The 19,492-nt window shown below is 36.0% G+C and overlaps 1 protein-coding gene and 1 pseudogene across 4 annotated transcripts in view; one reads left to right on the forward strand and one right to left on the reverse strand.

Annotated features, from left to right (window-relative positions):
- TPR (translocated promoter region, nuclear basket protein) overlaps positions 1-19,492 on the forward strand; it is a 67,305-nt gene that overhangs the window by 28,695 nt on the left and 19,118 nt on the right. For all 4 annotated transcript variants that reach the window (XM_031025494.2, XM_006730920.3, XM_081824703.1 and 1 more), the window contains exons 25-39: positions 835-1,038; positions 1,142-1,326; positions 1,729-1,876; positions 5,523-5,660; positions 5,749-5,880; positions 6,899-7,029; positions 8,790-9,000; positions 10,203-10,346; positions 10,685-10,883; positions 12,009-12,214; positions 12,421-12,482; positions 16,066-16,274; positions 17,033-17,305; positions 18,049-18,197; positions 18,995-19,078. In XM_031025494.2, coding sequence (XP_030881354.2) covers positions 835-1,038; positions 1,142-1,326; positions 1,729-1,876; positions 5,523-5,660; positions 5,749-5,880; positions 6,899-7,029; positions 8,790-9,000; positions 10,203-10,346; positions 10,685-10,883; positions 12,009-12,214; positions 12,421-12,482; positions 16,066-16,274; positions 17,033-17,305; positions 18,049-18,197; positions 18,995-19,078 — 2,475 coding nt within the window. The remainder of the gene's footprint in view (positions 1-834; positions 1,039-1,141; positions 1,327-1,728; positions 1,877-5,522; positions 5,661-5,748; positions 5,881-6,898; positions 7,030-8,789; positions 9,001-10,202; positions 10,347-10,684; positions 10,884-12,008; positions 12,215-12,420; positions 12,483-16,065; positions 16,275-17,032; positions 17,306-18,048; positions 18,198-18,994; positions 19,079-19,492) is intronic.
- LOC102750222 (heterogeneous nuclear ribonucleoprotein A1-like 3 pseudogene) lies at positions 13,427-14,564 on the reverse strand (annotated as a pseudogene).

Below are 19,492 nucleotides of genomic sequence, written 5' to 3' on the forward strand. Positions count from 1 at the left end.
GGTTGACCCATTCTTTCTTTAGTAGTATGCTCTTTAACCTCTGTGTATTTGTGGTCTTTACACATTTTTTCTGGTTTCAAGTTTCATGGTGTTGTGGTTGGAAAATATGCATGGTATGATTTCAATCTATTTGTACTTGTCTAGGCCTGACTTGTGACCTAGCATGTGATCTGTTCTGTAGAATGTCCCATGTGCACTCAAAAAGAATGTGTATTCTGCTGCTTTAGGATGAAATGTTCCGAATATATCTGTTAAGTCATCTGGTCCAGTGTTTCATTCGAAGCCATTGTTTCCTTATTGATTTTCTGCTTCGATGATCTGTCCATTGATGTAAGTGGGGTGTTAAAGTTCCCTACTGTTATTGCATTATCATCAATGCGTTCCTTTATGTTTGTTATTAATTGTTTTATATATTTGGGTGCTCCCATGTTGGGGGCATAAATATTTATAATTGTTAGATTTTCTTGTTGGATAGTCCCCTTTATTATGATACAGTGCCCATCTTTATCTCTTGTTATAGTCTTTGGTTTAACATCTATTTTGTCTGATACAAGTATTGCTACTTCGGCTTTCTTTTGACTTCCACGTGCATGATAAATGTTTCTTCATCCCCTCCCTTTAATCTGCAGGTGTCTTTAGGTCTAAAATGGGTCTCTTGTAAGCAGCATATATTTCATTAAATAGGTACAGCATAACTTGTAATTATTCTCCTATTTTGGTACATTTAGGTTGTCTTTTGTTATTATAAATAATATAACGTGCATCTTTTCAGAAAATACTGACTAGCCTTATGAGTTTTTAATCTTGTATCAATGGGGGAATAATTTCTTACAGGCTAAAATAGCTGTGGAAGCTCAGAATAAGTATGAGAGAGAATTGATGCTACATGCTGCTGATGTTGAAGCTCTACAAGCTGCCAAGGAACAGGTTTCCAAAATGGCATCAGTCCGTCAGCATTTGGAAGAAACAACCCAGAAAGCAGAATCACAGTTATTGGAATGTAAAGCATCTTGGGAGGAAAGAGAGAGAATGTTAAAGGTATTATTGTACATCATGATAGAATGTTCTAGAGAATTTAAAGGTTTGGGGTTTTTAAATGTACACTGGAAAGTCTGCTATTATGATAGACTGTTGTTTATAGGATGAAGTTTCCAAGTGTATGTCTCGCTGTGAAGATCTAGAGAAACAAAACAGATTACTTCATGATCAGATTGAAAAATTAAGTGACAAGGTTGTTGCCTCTGTAAAGGAAGGTGTACAAGGTCCCTTGAATGTATCTCTCAGTGAGGAAGGAAAATCTCAAGAACAAATTTTAGAAATTCTCAGGTAAATCTAATAATATTCTTAATGCTTCATTTCTGTGGTATACCAACAACTGTGTAATGCAACTATAAACGTGTAAATTAGGGAAGTGGGGGTTGTGTGCTATTTACTTATAAAGCTCATTTTGACATTTAGACATATGCCAAGTTAAAGAAATGACTAAATTGAATCTGATGGTAAGAACTTAAGTGGATTCTTTGAAAAACTAAATGCCTTTTGATTATTTTAAAGATGCACATTTTTAAAGCCACTGTTTATAATCTTAAAAAATCCTCATTATTATTTATTAATTAAAAGATATAAACGTTTTTAGTGGTTTTTGTCATCTTAAAAATTATCCAAGTTTTGAAGTGCTATGTTGTTGGCATTTTTTTAATTCAAATAAAATCTTACATATTCTTGTAGATTTATACGACGAGAAAAAGAAATTGCTGAAACCAGGTTTGAGGTGGCTCAGGTTGAGAGTCTGCGTTATCGACAAAGAGTTGAACTTTTAGAAAGAGAGCTGCAGGAACTGCAGGATAGTCTAAATGCTGAAAGAGAGAAAGTCCAGGTATGTATCCTAAGCTTTAAGAAAGAAGTTGTTAAAAGAGAGCTCATTTTTGTTTCTTAGGACATAAAGTTTAATTTGAAATAAGCATTTTTCCCAAACTCATAAACTATTAAAACATTATTATGGCAGTGATACAGCATAATGGTAAAAGATTAATGGTAATCAGACTGCCTGGTTTTAAATTCTAGCTTCATACCATTAGATGTGTGTCTTGGGTATATTAATTTCCCTGCTCTTAAATTTCCTCATCTGTAATATTGGGATGATAATAATAAGGATTAAGTGAGTTAAAGTGCATGAAGCATTTAGAAACTGGTGCATAGTGAATACTTAATAAATTTCAGTTATCTTTTTATTATAGTTGTCACATATATGTTTGAGTAGTTATTCTTGGGTAGAGTTATAGATAGAAACTGCTACAGAATACTTCTTCCTCAGCAAGGGGGTAAAAAATAGTCAAAACTATCAACCAGAAAAGGAAAAGAAGATGCTCTAATGAATGGATGGTCACAGCACAAGCTCAACTCCTTAACCCACACACCACCCAAAAGCTTATAATTGCAATGCCCTCATTCTGAGGCTATGCAGTAATATAACTTAACATCTGGAAGGAAGGAAATTAAGACCTTGAGTCATTTATTGTCTTTTAACTGATAGGTAGTTGGAATGGCTGCTAGAGAAAAACCATTGAAACCCAGGGGAAAGTGAGTAGATTTATGGGATTTCTGTTTTCATACAGAAATGAAAAGTTTCAGAATTACATCTTGAGAAAATAATCCAATTCAAATATCTCATCATGGAAATAAACAGACCCTCCAATTCTGTACCATTAACATTTGGAGGAAAAAGCAGAATCAGCGTTTTTAAAAAGATTGCATATTCTCTCAATGTTCCTTCAGGCAAATAATACTTTATAGAAAATGCCCAACCGACAAAGTCAGAGGGGAAAACCAACTCCTACCTAAAATCAGAAGAGGAAAAAGTAACACACATTATATCAAAAGTAATACCCAAGCAAGAGGTGCCTGGGTGGTTCAGTCAGTTAAGTGACCAACTCTTGATTTCAGCTCAGGTCATGATCTCAGGGTCCTGGGATTGAGCCCCATGTCAGGCTCAGTGGGGAGTCCGCTTCTCTCTCTCCCTCCCTCTCTTGCCTTTCCCACCACTTGCACATGCATGCTCTTTCTCTCTAAAAATCTTTGAAAAAAAAATAATACCTAAGCATGAACAGTGTAGGTTGGCAATGCTGAGCCATAACTTTTTTTTTAACACATACTTTTTTTTTTATTACATTAAAAGTAGGCAGTAGTCTGTCAATAAAAAGGCTGCTTATGCAATTCTGTTATGTTCAGCTTTACTTACAGGATGTTAAATCCTTAGAACTAAGGTTTCCCCCCAGAAAAAGATTAATGGAAACATCGATTGCTTTTCAGACTTGATAGTTGCTGCTTTAAAAGGTGGTCTTAATAAACATTAAATTAGGGCGCCTGGGTGGCTCAGTTGGTTGGGCGACTGCCTTCGGCTCAGGTCATGATCCTGGAGTCCCGGCATTGAGTCCCGCATTGGGCTCCCTGCTCAGCAGGGAGTCTGCCTCTCTGTCTGACCCTCCCCCCTCTCATGCTCTCTCTCTCAAATAAATGGGTAGAATCTTTAAAAAAAAACAAAACATTAAATTAAAAAGAAAAAAAAAAACCTTAGAATACAGTGAATCGCTTTTATTTCAGTATGCATCCTCATCTCGGCATTTACTTGTCCTGAACAGAAAAATGGAAAAAAGCAGCAGTTTGCCAGAAAATCAGGCCCACCAATTTTAGGGATGTGCTGTAATCACTGAGTTCTTTCTTAATCCCTGCTGAGGACCATGAGAAGCAGCAGCACCAAAACCAAAGTATGCATCGAACTCAAGGTTCTTTTTGTTCTAGTTGTCAGATTCCAAACTAGAGTCAAATGGATTACAAGGATGACCAAATGAGAACTCTGACTCTGTTAAAAACTTCAATTTTTAAAAGCAAAAGCAATTACAGGAAAAGAAAACGGTTCATTCAGAGGGCACATGTGTGCTTACAGGGTTCTTCTGTGGCCTTTCTCCAAGTTTAACCACCAAGAACTTTGAGAGTTGGCAGGTCTGAGTACCCCTGGTGACAGTTTCTTCACTTTATCAAAACTTGAGCTAAAGAACTGCATCAGCTGACGATGACAGCAGAGGGTGGCAGGGCTGAGGACCCAGTATTCATTCCCAGGCCGGTGGAGAGGGAGTAAATGTGGTTCCAAAACTAAACAAGGGAAGTCAGACTTTCCAACCTTACCTGATGGCTTCTGGCCAAAGCAAGGAAGTGTCATGGAAAGTGTTGAGTAGTGATGACACACAAAGGCACTTGAGGAGGAGGAAGGAAAAAGCAACACCCCTCGATCAAGGTGGGGGGAGAAGATACAGGCAAAGCCCTGAATTCCTCACCAAAGGCTAATTTCAGAGGGGTTTACAATCTGTGCTTTGGCCAAGGGTGGTAGTAGAAAGTGAAGAAAGGACAGTGGCTTTGTGGGGGAGGGCATTATTTAAGACCTAAAAAAAGAAATCACGCACACACACCCAGCAGTAGTCCCACAGTCTGTGACCTGAAACCTTCACACCTACCCTAGCAAGCCACCCCAAGCTGGAAGGCTGTTGTAGGGAGAGAGAGAGGCAGGGAAGCAAGGGAAGGAAGAGGGGACAAGGCAGAGACCCTAGGCCGCATAATCAGCAGCAGGGTGATTGTGCGATGTGTCTTTTCACAGTTGAGTTAGATGTGCCCCACTGGTTATGATGGGACTCAATTTAAATACACTTTCCTGATCCCAGAAATTCGGCTTTGTGGACAGTGGTTACACTTGACAGGATGATTTGTTACAGCATAGCATATATTTCAAATGGACAAAAAATTAATATCATTTACAGTATTTTAAGTTAAATTGCCTTTGAATTGGAACTTCCTTTCTAGTACTTTGAGGTCTACAAGACGTATCTAGAAAATTTACTATTATGGAAAATGAAGACTGCTTCAGTCGAATGGTGAGGAGGGCCTGTGGTTTCTCTTTTTGATTCATTGCTGTAACTTTGTCCTTTGGCCTGAGCCATAGCTTTAAAAATGGTGAGGGAATAAAGTAATGTGTAAACGATGGATAATTATACCCAGTGAGAACAGAAAAGAAGTTCCTCACAATTGAACAAATACTCAGTAAAATTGCTCACAACCGAAGTGATGAAACAACTGAATGAATGAAGAATTCCTGAACAAGGGGGAGGGGACTGAGGACAAAATCACATCATTTTAAAACTATTAATAAATTCAGTATACCAAGAAAAAGAATAGATAAAGTTTAATAGAGATCTGGATTAATGTTTTTACCCAGTGTTAGTACTGATTATTTATTGGTGGGATTTGTAGTATCTTTTCACTTTCATCTCTGTAATTTCTTGGATTTGTTTAAACTCTTTGTAGTTAGCTTGCATCGTAGAAAAAGAAACATGTAAAACTTCCAAAAATTTCCATTTTAAAAGCTGACATTCAAATCTTTTTTACTTTTTGTAAGGAAGATTAGGACTGGTAGGAAAAGATAGGTCTTCACCTAATGTTGGATGTTGGTGTACACATGTGTTTGAAATCTTTAGGTAACTGCAAAAACAATGGCCCAGCATGAAGAACTGATGAAGAAAACTGAAACAATGAATGTAGTGATGGAGACCAATAAGATGCTAAGAGAAGAGAAAGAGAGGCTGGAACAGGATCTACAGCAGATGCAAGCAAAGGTTTGGAACTTACTAATCAAGAATAGAGTCATTTTTAATAATAGAGTTTTCACATCAGATGTTAAAAAAATACTGACACTATTTTCAGGTAAGGAAACTGGAGTTAGATATTTTACCCTTACAAGAAGCAAATGCTGAGCTGAGTGAGAAAAGCGGTATGTTGCAAGCAGAGAAGAAGTTACTAGAAGAAGATGTCAAACGTTGGAAAGCACGGAACCAGGTAAATGCAATTAAACGTGGAAACATTGATTATTAAATAATAGGGCAACATTTAAGAAGATAAAAATACTCGATTTTTTTAAGAAATGGCTAACTTCCTTAAATTCCAAATTTGTGCTTTTCCTTTATTTCTAAAATATTTTTGTGCATAGTAAAATGGATTTGTCTAGTCTGTTGAAGCACTTTAAAAAGACTTGTTCACTGGAAACTTTGGGGAGACAAAACCATTTAACATGGTTAGAAACTCCAGCTCTAGATTGAAACAAAAGCTTGGAAATCTGCTTTGCCAGATATTAGTTACATGATTTGTGAGAGCTCCTTAATCTTTCTGAACCTATTTTTCTCATTTGTAAAAATAAAGACATAATGCCACTTTTCATTTTACAAAAAAATTTAATAAATGTAAAGCAGTCACCTGGCACCTAGGAAATGGTCTAGAATGGTAACTGTTATTATCTGTATAGGGTTGTTGAATTTTAGAGGCCATTTATTCCTATTTTTGTCACACAAGCAATCTGAAAAATCAAGAAAACAGGGTGATCTTCCCAAATCTAGATATATTTCTTAAATTTTGCTGCTCTTTTCCCTGGCTAATGGAACTCAGTTACATTTAGGATTATCTTCATATTTTTGTTTCGATTGTAATGATTTATAGACATTTTTTTCCTTATAAATGTCACTTTAGTGAAAGTAGATATTTAATATTAAAAGCTTATAATTTCTTTGGATTCTTTTATTTGGCTCCTTTGTAACTATTTTGAAATATTTGTTTGCAGTTGTGGAAGAATACTGCATAATGACATTTACTTTATTTCCCTTTTCCATTTTGGCTAGGGTTTTTAGCTAAACAAACCAAAGCTTTAATCTTATTTTGTAGTTTGGTGCTTGATCACCACGTATATAAGACATTTTATGTAAACGTAATTAGATAATGGTGTTGTTTTATTAGCACATTAGTTTTATAGCACATTAGTTTCATAAAACCTGTAAAACCATATTATGCATTTTTGCTACTCTAGCATCTAGTAAGTCAACAGAAAGATCCAGATACAGAAGAATATCGGAAGCTCCTTTCTGAAAAGGAAGTTCATACTAAGCGAATTCAACAGTTGACTGAAGAAATTGGGAGGCTTAAAGCTGAAATTGCAAGGTAAATGGAAAGAAGCCTTAAATTGTATATTAGTATATGAATTCTTAAGCAAGTTTATTTCTACTCTTAATATATTGACTCTCCAAGGAGTGCTTCCTGAGTTTAGAAAGAAAGAAACATGCTGGAGCCCTTACATGTGGCTTTCCCAATTTAATTTTATGCCTTTATATATGATTATTACTTTTTAAAAATCTATACCTTTGGTTTTAAACTGTTTCTAAGTCAAAATAACTTTTGCAAGTAGGTTTCTCTTCTTTTGGTTAATGTATATTTATGAGTATTTTGAAAGTGTGTAATAACAGAAGTTTTTAAATTAGAAATTTTTTTAAATGGGGGCGTCTGGGTGGCTCAGTCAGGTAAGTGTCTGCCTTTGGCTCAGGTCATGATCTCGGGGTCCTGGGATCAAGGCCCTCATCAGGCTCCCTACTCACCTACTCAGCTGGGAGTCTGCTTCCCCTCTGCCCCTCCTCCCTGCTCTCTCTCTTTCTCTCTCAAATAAATAAATATAATCTTTAAAAAAAAAAAAGGAATTTCTTTAAATAAACTTATAGTGAACTATTACCCTTTGAGAGTTAAGAAATTTAGGGGTGCCTGGATGGCTCAGTTGGTTAAGCATCTGACTCTTGATTTCAGCTCAGGTCATGATCTCGGGGTCATGGTCCCAGGGTCATGAGATTGAACCCTGCATCGGGCTCCACACTCAGCCAGGAGTCTGCTTGCTTTAAAAAATAAAGTTAAGACATTTAATATTAAAATTAATGTTTCTGATTTACCTTCTTAAAGTTTTTATGTCATTTGTTTATGTCCGTCCCTACTTCTATAAAGTTTGACAGCTTACAGATTTTTCTCATCTATATTCTCTTTTTTTTTATAACAGTCTGGCATTTTGAGTAGGACAGATTAATACCGAATTTCAAAGATGAGGAAACTAAGATTCAGAAAGGTACCCAGGGTCACAGTTAGTAGATGTTAAACCCATACTCTTAATTCAGGTCATCTGACCTCAAATTCAGTTTATGATAAAATACAGGGGTTGGCAGACTATAACCTACATGCCTCTTTTTGCACAGCCTGTAAACTAAGAAAGATTTTCACATTTTTAAATTGTAAAAGGAAGAACATTGCAAAAAGGAAGAACATGTGAAAAAGACTACATGTGGACTACAAAGCCTAACTTACTTACTCAACACCCAGTATGATAGAAAGAGTGTAGATTTTGATATCAGGCAGAAGTAGATTAAAATCTGTGTTACTAAGATTTGATTACTATGTAAAGTGCATGTCACTTAGCCACTGGTAGCTCAGGTTTTCTCATCTCTAAAATGGGCATGTATGCCTTTATAATAAGCAAATAAAGTCTAAAGGACCACAGATTCATAATTTAAGGAATTATCTTTTGGAGTGTGTGTTTTAGGATTTCAAAATACCAAACAAAGGGGCGCCTGGGTGGCTCAGTCGTTAAGCGTCTGCCTTCAGCTCAGGTCACGGTCCCGGGGTCCTGGGATCGAGCCCCACATTGGGCTCCCTGCTCGGCGGGAAGCCTGCTTCTCCCTCTCCCACTCCCCCTGCTTGTGTTCCCTCTCTCGCTGTGTCTCTCTCTGTCAAATAAATAAAATCTTTAAAAAATGATAAATAAAAAATTAAAAAAAAATACCGAACATACTAAAGCATACAGTAATGTAAATTAAAGGATTTTAAAATTTGAAAAAAGTCTCATTTATCTTTCTCCTTTACCCCATTTTTTTTGTTTGTTTGTTTAGATCAAATGCATCTTTGACCAACAACCAGAACTTAATCCAGAGTCTAAAGGAAGACTTAAATAAAGTAAGAAATGAAAAGGAAACCATTCAAAAAGACTTAGATGCCAAAATAATTGATATCCAAGAAAAAGTCAAAACTATTACCCAAGTCAAGAAGATTGGGCGTAGATACAAGACTCAATATGAAGAACTTAAAGCACAACAGGATAAGGTATTTTGAAGTAATTTTCTCTCTCTCTATATATATGTGTGTGTATATATATGTAATTTTTTGGCATACACAATTTTTTTATATACATAAACATGTTTATATACATATTTATATACATATATAATGATTCCTCAAAGTCTTATTTCTTTATAATTTTTATTATTGGTCTTTAAGTTGTGAACATAAGTGTAAGCTTATATTGATATCTTTATTTGGTTTTAAGATTTGCTCTTTAGGGCGCCTGGGTGGCTCAGTCATTAAGCGTCTACCTTGGGCTCAGGTCATGGTCCCAGGGTCCTGGGATCGAGCCCCACATCGGGCTCCCTGCTCCGCAGGAAGCCTGCTTCTCCCTCTCCCACTCCCCCTGCTTGTGTTCCCTCTCTCACTGTCTCTCTGTCAAATAAATAAATAAAATATTAAAAAAAAAAAAAAGATTTGCTCTTTAATATGCCTCAAATTACAGTCTAAGTTCGTAAAGAAATTTTAGTAAATGCTAGGTATTTTTAGTTCAGTTTTCCAGTCTTAGATATGGTCCCTTTTCAAACCTGTTCTTGGAACTCACTGCTGATTAAAATTGTGTATATCAAAAAATGATAGTTCTTTATAATCAGGCTTTATTTATAGTGTTACATCAATAGTGTACGTTAACCACCTATCAAAAAGAATTTTTTAGTTGTGACTACATTTTGAATCTGAATTAATTCTCAAAAGTAAAAAGCTTGTATGTTGACTTAATTTTACATATTTAGCACGTGTTAGATTAGAAAATATATTTTAAAAATCCAAAATTCTTACCCCTTGGTGTTGACTGCTATTAGCACTTCATTAGTACTAATAGTATGCTTTTCTTAACATATGTGTAATGTGTTTTTCCAAAGAAATAACATCATTTGTGTATTTTTGTATCCTGCTTTTTCACCTTACTCATTACTGTGAAAATAATTACCATGTCAAACATCCATCTACAATGCAGCATCATTTTGATTAGATGATTGATATCCAGTTGTATGGAAAACCCTAACTTATTTAACTAATACCTTACCTTCAGGCAGTAGAGTTACTTCATAGAAAATTGATTTATGAATACCCTTTAAGATAAATTTCTTTGCATAGTTGTAATTATTTCCTTAGATGAACTTTTAGACGTGGAATTACTAAGTATAAATGTGAAAGTATTTATTATTACTGCTTTGTCATCTTAGGTCATGGAGACCTCCGCTCAGTCTTCTGGAGACCACCAGGAACAGCATGTCTCAGTCCAGGAAATGCAGGAGCTCAAAGAAACTCTCAATCAAGCTGAAACAAAGGCAAAATCACTAGAGAATCAAGTAGAAAATCTGCAGAAGGTATAAGTGTGAGAGTAGTGAGGAATGTATGTCCCTAATTCCTTGCTTGTTAAATACTTGAAGAAGTATATGTTAAACACTAACTCTTTCTGTTGTCATATGGAAATATATAATCTTTTTTATGTATATTTATCCTTTATACATGAATGGCTCATGTATAGAAATAGTATCCAATCATCAAGTATCCACTTTAATGGTGGTTTGACCACCATTTTACATTTATACTTCCATTTAATCTAAATAAGCAGATTAATAAGTTACATTTTAATTCTGTCTAACATACAGTTTATATTGATTTGATTGAATTACATGGTGAATACTTTGCTTTTCTTTAAAAGACATTATCTGAAAAAGAGGCAGAAGCCAGAAATCTACAGGAACAAACTGTGCAGCTTCAATCTGAGCTTTCACGACTTCGTCAGGATCTTCAAGATAGAACCACACAAGAGGAGCAGCTCCGACAGCAGATAACTGAAAAGGAAGAAAAAACAAGAAAGGCCATAGTAGCAGCAAAGTCAAAGATAGCACATTTAGCTGGTAAATTTCTGTATATGCTAAAGTTTGAACTTTGATAGTGAAAGTTGGCCATTTGATGCAGGCTTAAAATTAAATGGGAAAGAAATAAGTAAATACTATAAAGTGATTTCTGTGTGTGTGTTTTAAATATTAGGGTGGGATGCCTGGGTGGCTCGGTTGGTTGAGTGACTCTTGATCTCGGCTCAACTCTTGATCTCTCAATTGTGAGTTCGAGCCCTGCATTGGGCTCCACACTGGGCATGGACCTTACTTAAAATATATATATAAGTCTTATTTAATTAGACACAAAATTAAAGCAATTTGAATTTTCAAATGATGAGGATGTCCCTCACCTATTTATGAAGTCTTTCCTAATTGTTGGCTAGTAATAGGAAGTACTGCTGTCCTGCTTTGTTGGGTAACTATTAGTACCTTCTGTTGGTGATCCTTTGGGTCCACAGTGTGTTGTTCAGAGGTCTTCTGTAAACTCCTACATATATCATTGGATATTACCAGCCCAGTGATTTTTATTTGCCTCAATTCTCTGAGGGGCCCTCGAGCCCTTCAGGGAGAATATCATGCCCAGTTTGTTAAGGGCCCAGAGCTGCAATGTTCTGGACCTTACTGCACCTTGCTTGCTGTTCTGCTTAGTGAGTGGGTAAATAAAATGTCCGATCAGCTAAGTTTTATTGTAAGCAATTTTTAATGATCTGTAATAAGTGTTTTAGCAATTATTTCATTTAAAAAAAATTTACCTAATTATTTTTTAGTATGTGCTTTAGATTATATGGAATGAAAATTTGGCAATTTTGGCAATTTATAATATCTTTGTATTTTAATAATACGTTGAAATACTAAAGGCCATGTAAAAGGACTTCGGACTGCATTTTATGGATATCCTTTATGAGATCTTAGAGAAAGTTACATATTTTTATGTTGCAGTAAGTACATTTTATATTGGAGTAATACAGATATATTTAGAATTTTGCTTATTCAGATATATTGTGTATCAGAATTAATTGTAGATGTTAAAGCTCAGGAATAGAATCTGATAACGACCTTAGTGTACCTATTGAAATGCACAAATGTTCTTTACTTCCAGTGTTTGATTATAATATTAATAGAATCACATGGTTACTTCTTTAGGTGTAAAAGATCAGCTAACTAAAGAAAATGAGGAGCTTAAACAAAGGAATGGAGCCTTAGATCAGCAGAAAGATGAATTGGATGTTCGAATGACTGCTCTTAAATCCCAGTATGAAGGTCGAATTAGTCGCTTGGAAAGGGAACTCCGAGAGCATCAAGAGAGACACCTTGAGCAGAGAGATGAGCCTCAAGAACCTGCTAATAAGGTGGTTAGCTAATTCTCTGTAAATAACAAATCATTCTGTCCTTGTACATATTACTTGAAGGTATCTGGTGACTTAGAAGCCTTCGTCAGTGAATTTTGGCTAAACAAAGTATACAGAGAAAATTAATAAAAGTAAAATATTTTGATGGCATTTTTTAGTGAACTCTTGTAGGGCAGGCAAAATAATCCACAGTTTTCCTTTTATAGGTCCCAGAACAGCAGAGACAGATCACATTGAAAACAACTCCAGCTTCTGGTGAAAGAGGAATGTGAGTTTTAGTTCTTTTACAGTTTGTTAATCTATTTTTTCTTTTAAAGTCAGGCAAGAGTTAGTGATCTTTGGGGAGAAAACAAATCTATATTATAAAAATATGTACTAAAGAACTGTTTATCTGTGCAAAGCTGCACCATGTAGTTGCCAACCCTTTTTTCCAGAACTCTTGTTTCTAGCATACTTTCAGTCCTATCAGGTAGAGTTTTGTGACAAAGAACAAGGTATCTTTCATCTTTTCGACTTCTAAGAGGCTACTGATTTTCTCTGTGATATTATGTGATAACAAATTTAAGAGGCTAGGCTAAGACTTGAGTTTAGTCATCAACAGTTGAATACATTTAACATTGTCAGGAAGCACCATTACAGAGCATTTCTTACGTAGTTTTTAATGCTTAAATTCAAAACTTCTTCAATAAGAGTTTTAAAATATTTAGTGAACAAAAAATATAGAACTGTATAATTTTTTTTTACTCTGTCTAAAGTGCCCAAAGCAGCATTTGGAAAAATAGAACTAATAGGGTCTGAGTTCATAAGTCGATCATACTTGCTGAACACTTATTGAAGAAACCTGTAGTGCATTTTTAAGTTTTATTGAGATATATTAATAACCCCCACAATTCACCTACTTAAAGAGTACAACTCACTGTTTTTTGGGTTTTTTATTTATTTTTTTAATTCCAATATAATTAAAATACAGCGTCATATTAAAATGTTTTAGGTATACAATATAGTGATTCAGTGATACTGTATGTTACTTAGTTGCTCATCACAGTTAGTGTACCCTTTTTTTTTTTTTAAAGACATTTATTCAGCGTCATGATCAAACTATTACATTGAGCAATCAACAGCATGGGTGCAAAAAAAAAAAAAATCTACATTAAAACACTTTGTTGGAATGTTTTACACTTTCCACAGAATAGACACTAAAATAACCTGTTACACAATTAGTCACAAATACAGTTCTCGAGTTTCTTGCCCATACACATGAGTATTGTCTAAAACATGTCTTCTTTGTAGCAGCTAGGTCCTGCCACCACTGTGCTTGGCTGAGTTCACAAATCTGTTGTAACCTATAGCTTCCCTGTCACTTCTCTGGCTCTCCTCTCCTGCTAAGCCTTGTTTCCCGGCAGTAATTAAAACCTTCTGCCACTGCCCTAGCTACTGCTGCTGCTGGAACCACCATAGCCACCTTGGTTTTGTGGTTTGGCCAAGTATTGGCGTCCACCACCATGGGGGCCAGAGCTTCTGCCTCTAAAATTTCCTCCTTTCATGGGTCCAAAATTTGAGGATTGATTGTTGTAATTGCCAGAATCATAGCTTCCACCACCTCCAAAGTTGCTCCCATCATTACGAAATCCACCATATCCACCACCACCTCGACTGCCACCAAAGGCACCTCGACCACTGAAGTTCCCTCCACAACCAAAGTTGTCATTCCCACCAAAACCACCTCCACGACCACCACCAAAGTTTCCAGAACAACTTCAACCTCTTTGGCTGGATGAAGCACTAGCCATCTCTTGCTTAGATAGGGCTTTCCTTACTTCACAGTTGTGGCCATTCACAGTATGGTATTTTTGAATGACGGTCTCTTCTACAGAATCATGGTCATCAAATGTTGCAAAAGCAAAACCTCTCTTTTTGTCACTGCCTCGGTCAGCCATGATCTCGATCACTTCAGTTTTCCCATACTGTTCAAAATAATCTCTTAGATGATGTTCTTCAATGTCTTCTTTAATGCACACCAACAAAAATCTTTTTCACAGTTAGTGGGCACCAGGTCTTTGAGAATCTTCTCTTGAGACAGCCCTCTTTGGTTCCACAACTCTTCCATCCACCTTGTGTGGCCTTGCATTCATGGCTGCATCTACCTCCTCCACAGTGGCATACGTGACAAACCCAAAGCCTCTGGATCTGGATCTCTGGTGTTTGGATCTCTCATTACCACACAGTCCGTAAGCGTTCACCATTGCTCAAAATGGCTCCTCAGACGCTCGTCGGTTGTTTCAAAGCTCAAACTTCCAATGAAGAGCTTCCGCAGCTGTTTAGGCTCTTTGGGAGACTCTGACTTAGACATGATGGCAGTGGGAGGGGAGACTTTAACGACGCTTACTCAGCGGCATCCACAGGCAGAAAGGCACAATTAGTGTACTCTTAATCTCCTTCAGCTATTTCATCCATCCCCCCCCCCCCACCTCCCCTGTGGTAACCACCAGTTCTCTATATTTTAGAGTCTGTTTTTTGTCTCTTTTTTTCTGTTTTGTTCCTTGAATTCCACACACGAGTGAAATCATATGGTATTTATTTTTCTCTGACTTATTTCCCTTACCCTCTAAATCCATCCATGTTGTTGCAAATGGTAAGATTTCAGTCTTTTTATGGCTGAGTAATATTCCATTGTGTATATATACCATATTTTCTTTATCCATTCATCTATTGATGGACACTTGGGCTGCTTCCATCGTTTGGCTAATGTCAGTAATGCTGCAGTAAATACAAGGGTGCATATATCCTTTCAAATTAGTGTTTTCATATTTTTTGTGTAAATACCCAGTAGTGGAATTACTGGATCATATGTTAATTCTATTTTTAATTTTTTAAGGACCCTCCATACTATTTTCCAGAGTGGCTGCATGAATTTACATTCCCACCAACAGTGCACAAGACTCCCTTTTCTCCACATCCTTGCCAACACTTGTTATTTTTTGCCTTTTTAATACTAGCCCTCAGAATCATATGTGGTGATATCTCATTGTGGTTTTGATTTCCATTTCCCTGGTGGTTGGTGGTGTTGAGCATTTTTTCATGTGTCTGTACGTCTCTTCATGTCTTCTGCCCATTTTTTAGTTAGATTATTTGGGGTTTTTTGGTGTTGAATTGTGTGAATTTTGGTTTTTTTTGCATGAATTCTTTATATAATTTGTATGTTAACTCATCAGATATATCATTTACTAATATCTTCTTCCATTCAGTACGGCGTCTTTTTGTTTTGTTGATTGTTTCCTTTGCTGTGTAGAAGCTTTTTATTTTGCTGCAGTCCCAATTGTTTATTTTTGCTTTTGTTTTCCTTGCCTCAGGAGACATAATCTAGAAAAATGTTGCTATGGCCAGTGTCAGAGAAATTACCGCCTGTGCTCTTCTAGGCTTTTTCTGGTTCCAGGTCTTCATATTTAGGTCTTTAATCCATTTTGAGTTTATTTTTGTGTATGGTAAGAATGTGGTCCACTTTCATTCTTTTGCATGTAGCTGTCTAGTTTTCCCAACACCATTTACTGAAGAAACTTCCCATTGTGTATTCTTGCTTCTTTGTTATAGATTAATTGACCATGTAATCATGGGTCTATTTCTGGGCTCTCTCTTCTGTTCCATTGATCTTATGTCTATTTGTGTGCTAGTACCGTACTGTTTTGATTACTATAGTATATCTTGAAATCTGGGATTGCAGTACCTCCAATTTTATTCTTTTTTAGGATTATGTAGTGCTTTTTTTTTTTTTTTTTGATAGAGTATATGTACTTTATAAGGAATATTTATAAATTTTTTATGAATCGTTATTCTTGCATTTTCCCCTCTGTAAGTGCTAGCACATCAGACCCACCAACAGCCAATATTAAGCCAACTCCTGTTGTGTCTACTCCAAGTAAAGTGACAGCTGCAGCTATGGCTGGGAATAAGTCAACACCCAGGGCTAGTATACGCCCAATGGTCACACCCGCAACTGTTACAAATCCTACTACTACCCCAACAGCTACAGTGATGCCCACTACACAAGTAGAATCACAGGAAGGTAAGTAACAGATCTGATTGGACTGACTGCTTATTTAGATTTATTATGAGAAGATTACAGTAACTTCAAGGATAAATGAGGCTTCCACTAAAGCTAAAGTCAAACATACAGTAAAAGTGGGTAGTTAATATTTTCAAGGGTATGCCTCCTAGGATACTCATTAATGCAGCGAATTTCCTCCCTCTTTCCATTCCCTTCCTTTCTGCTTTGTTTTGTTTTGAAGTTGAAGGAGGAGGGAAATAACACACCCATAAGTATATAGCATGTTTTTCTAAGGCCAACATTTTTACTTCTGGTGGCTAAGGAAGATGATATGAAATCCACCTTGGAAAACCATACTGAATCACTGGTTCAACCCTACACCACTTTTTCACTGAAACTGTCTTTTTCATTACTTTATCCACTTTGTTCCCCTGGGTAGCTTCTTATTACTGATGCTTAATAAAAATTTATAATTTGTCTTTGAGCTTCCTCAGTTCATTTATCTTATTTGGTTGTAATTTCAATAAAATCGTAGATAGAAAGAGTTTTAGGTATTTATTTAATTATGCCACCATACTACAGACTACCATAGCATCACATAGGCATCACAAAAAAATGCATAATACATTTACCCATAGTGTTTTTGCTTAGTGAGTGGTAAGAGATGTACACAAATAACTTTACAGAACATTACCAGTAGCACAGTAGGGAGGGAAAATCCAGCTTTGCTAAGAATAGAAGACTTAATATATTAAGTATTTGTAATTATTTTTCAGCTCTGCAGTCAGAAGGGCCTGTGGAACATGTTCCAGTTTTTGGAAGCACAAGTGGTTCTGTCCGTTCTACTAGTCCTAATATTCAGCCGACTATCCCTCAACCCATTTTAACTGTTCAGCAACAAACACAGGCTACAGCTTTTGTGCAGCCCACCCAACAGAGTCATCCTCAGATTGAGCCTGCAAATCAAGAGCTGTCCCCCAACATAGTAGAAGTTGTACAGAGTTCGCCAGTTGAGCGGCCTTCTACTTCCACGGCAGTATTTGGCACTGGTAAGCTTGATTTTATTGATTTATTTATTTATTTTTAATTTTTTAATTTTTATTTTTTGGTATGCTTAATTTTAAAATGAAGTTAGAGTAGACCTGTGCATTTGTAGTTTCTTGGATATAAAATACACATCTTGAGTATTGTTTGTACATACTTGTTTTCTAATAGATGTTAGAAAAGACAAATGGATTCCTAACACTTGATTTCATGTTTACTACTAGATCACTCGTTTTTATCATTCAGAACTTTCTTCTCCTCCAGTTATTTTGACTGATTTTAAAAGTGATACAACCCCATAACATTATATGTAACTTAATACAGGTCTTGAGAAAAAAGACATGTAAGAGAAGACCATATAAGGATTTTCAAATCTAAACATACAGTATAAATTTTGTTACCATAGGAGTCCTGGGTTTTATAACTACAGAAGGCCTTGTGTAAACTTCTCAATTATATATCATTACACAGTTAATTGAATGCATTGCTGTAAAAGTTGATGGGGTTTATTAACCACAGGTGAGATTGATACCATAAGACCATTGATTTAGAGCATAGGTTGCCCATTGTTTATAGGTATTAGCAGGAATAAATTATGTTGAACTGTTCAGTTAAGTGTTTCCTATGTCTTTCTTTAGTTAAATGACCAAAATATTTCAAAAATTAACTTTATCAAAAAAAATTAACTTTATCTCATTGAGTTCATTATCATTCTCTGATTGAAGATTTAAATTATGTAATTTCAAAGTGTCAGCTACCCCAAGTTCTTCTTTGCCTAAACGGACACGTGAAGAGGAAGAGGATAGCACCATAGAAGCATCAGACCAAGTCTCTGATGACACAGTGGAAATGCCTCTTCCAAAGAAGTTGAAAAGTGTTACCCCTGTAGGAACTGAGGTAAGATAATCTTGCAATTACAACATGATTAGGTGAATGGACCTGTTGGGGCCAGAATCCATTGCCTAAAAAACTCTTATTGAACTTACTACAAAGTTTCAACTGACAGCTCAGGTATTGTTGCTGTTGCCAACATTTTTTTCTAATTCTTAGTATATCTTTAATTGAATTATTTGTCATTTCAGTAAAAAACAGTTACGGAGCACCTGGGTGGCTCAGTCGGTTAAGCATCCAACTCTTGATTCAGCTCAGGTCATGATCTCAGGGTTGTGAGATCGAGCCCTGCTTTGCGCTCTGTGCTGAGCGCAGAATCTGCTGCTCTCCCTCTCCCTCTATCCCTTCTCCCCGACCCCCGTCTCTCTCTCTTAAAAAAAAAAAAAAAACACAGTTATAAAAACTTAAGTTGTATTCCATTTCAAAGTCGGGTGTTTTTTTAATTCAAAGAATTAAGAGTTTAAGTTTCATGGACATTGTAAACTGTTGTCTGCCATCTTTTTCTCAGATTAACCAAAACTATATTCCTTTATTTTCTTTCATTGAAGCTAAAATTGTATTGAATTTTTTACTCTGAAACATTAAGACTACTCAGTTAATTTAATTAGCATGTATTAGTGTTTGTAAGTCTTATTTATACTGAAGAGGAATGTGATTATATCATAAATGTAAGAACATTTATATTGTACTGCTTCATAAAATTATAGATTTAAGCTTTATTTTATTTGAGAGAACTAGCTGAGCAGGTGATTCTTCCATCTAGTGAATTGATCTAGTTAACACACTTGTGTGTTATGATTCAGGAAGAAGTTATGGCGGAAGAAAGTACTGACGGAGAGGTAGAAACTCAAGTATACAACCAAGATTCTCAAGATTCCATTGGAGAAGTAAGTTTAAACATTTAAACTAGCAAATTGTTGCTTTTAATGAATGAAATTGGCTTTGACAAATTGAAACATTATTTGGACTTCTTTTTAACTTGATGCTTTTATATTTAATGAAATATTAGAATTACCATTGTAATTTCTGCTTTGCTTTACTCCTAATTAGTATACTGCCTTATAAATTTGTTAAAGAAATGTTTCTATGGGGTGCCTGGGTCACTCAGTCGGTTAGGCATCTGACTCTTTTTTTTTTTAAGATTTTATTTATTTGCGAGAGAGAGAATGAGAGAGAGAGAGCATGAGAGGGAGGAGGGCCAGAGGGAGAAGCAGACTCCAAGCTGAGCAGGGAGCCCGATGTGGGACTTGATCCCGGGACTCCAGGATCATGACCTGAGCCAAAGGCAGTCGCTTAACCAA

Source organism: Leptonychotes weddellii, chromosome 6 (assembly GCF_054177405.1).
Source record: "Leptonychotes weddellii isolate Sample4059 chromosome 6, ASM5417740v2, whole genome shotgun sequence".
Taxonomy (NCBI): Eukaryota; Metazoa; Chordata; class Mammalia; order Carnivora; family Phocidae; genus Leptonychotes; species Leptonychotes weddellii.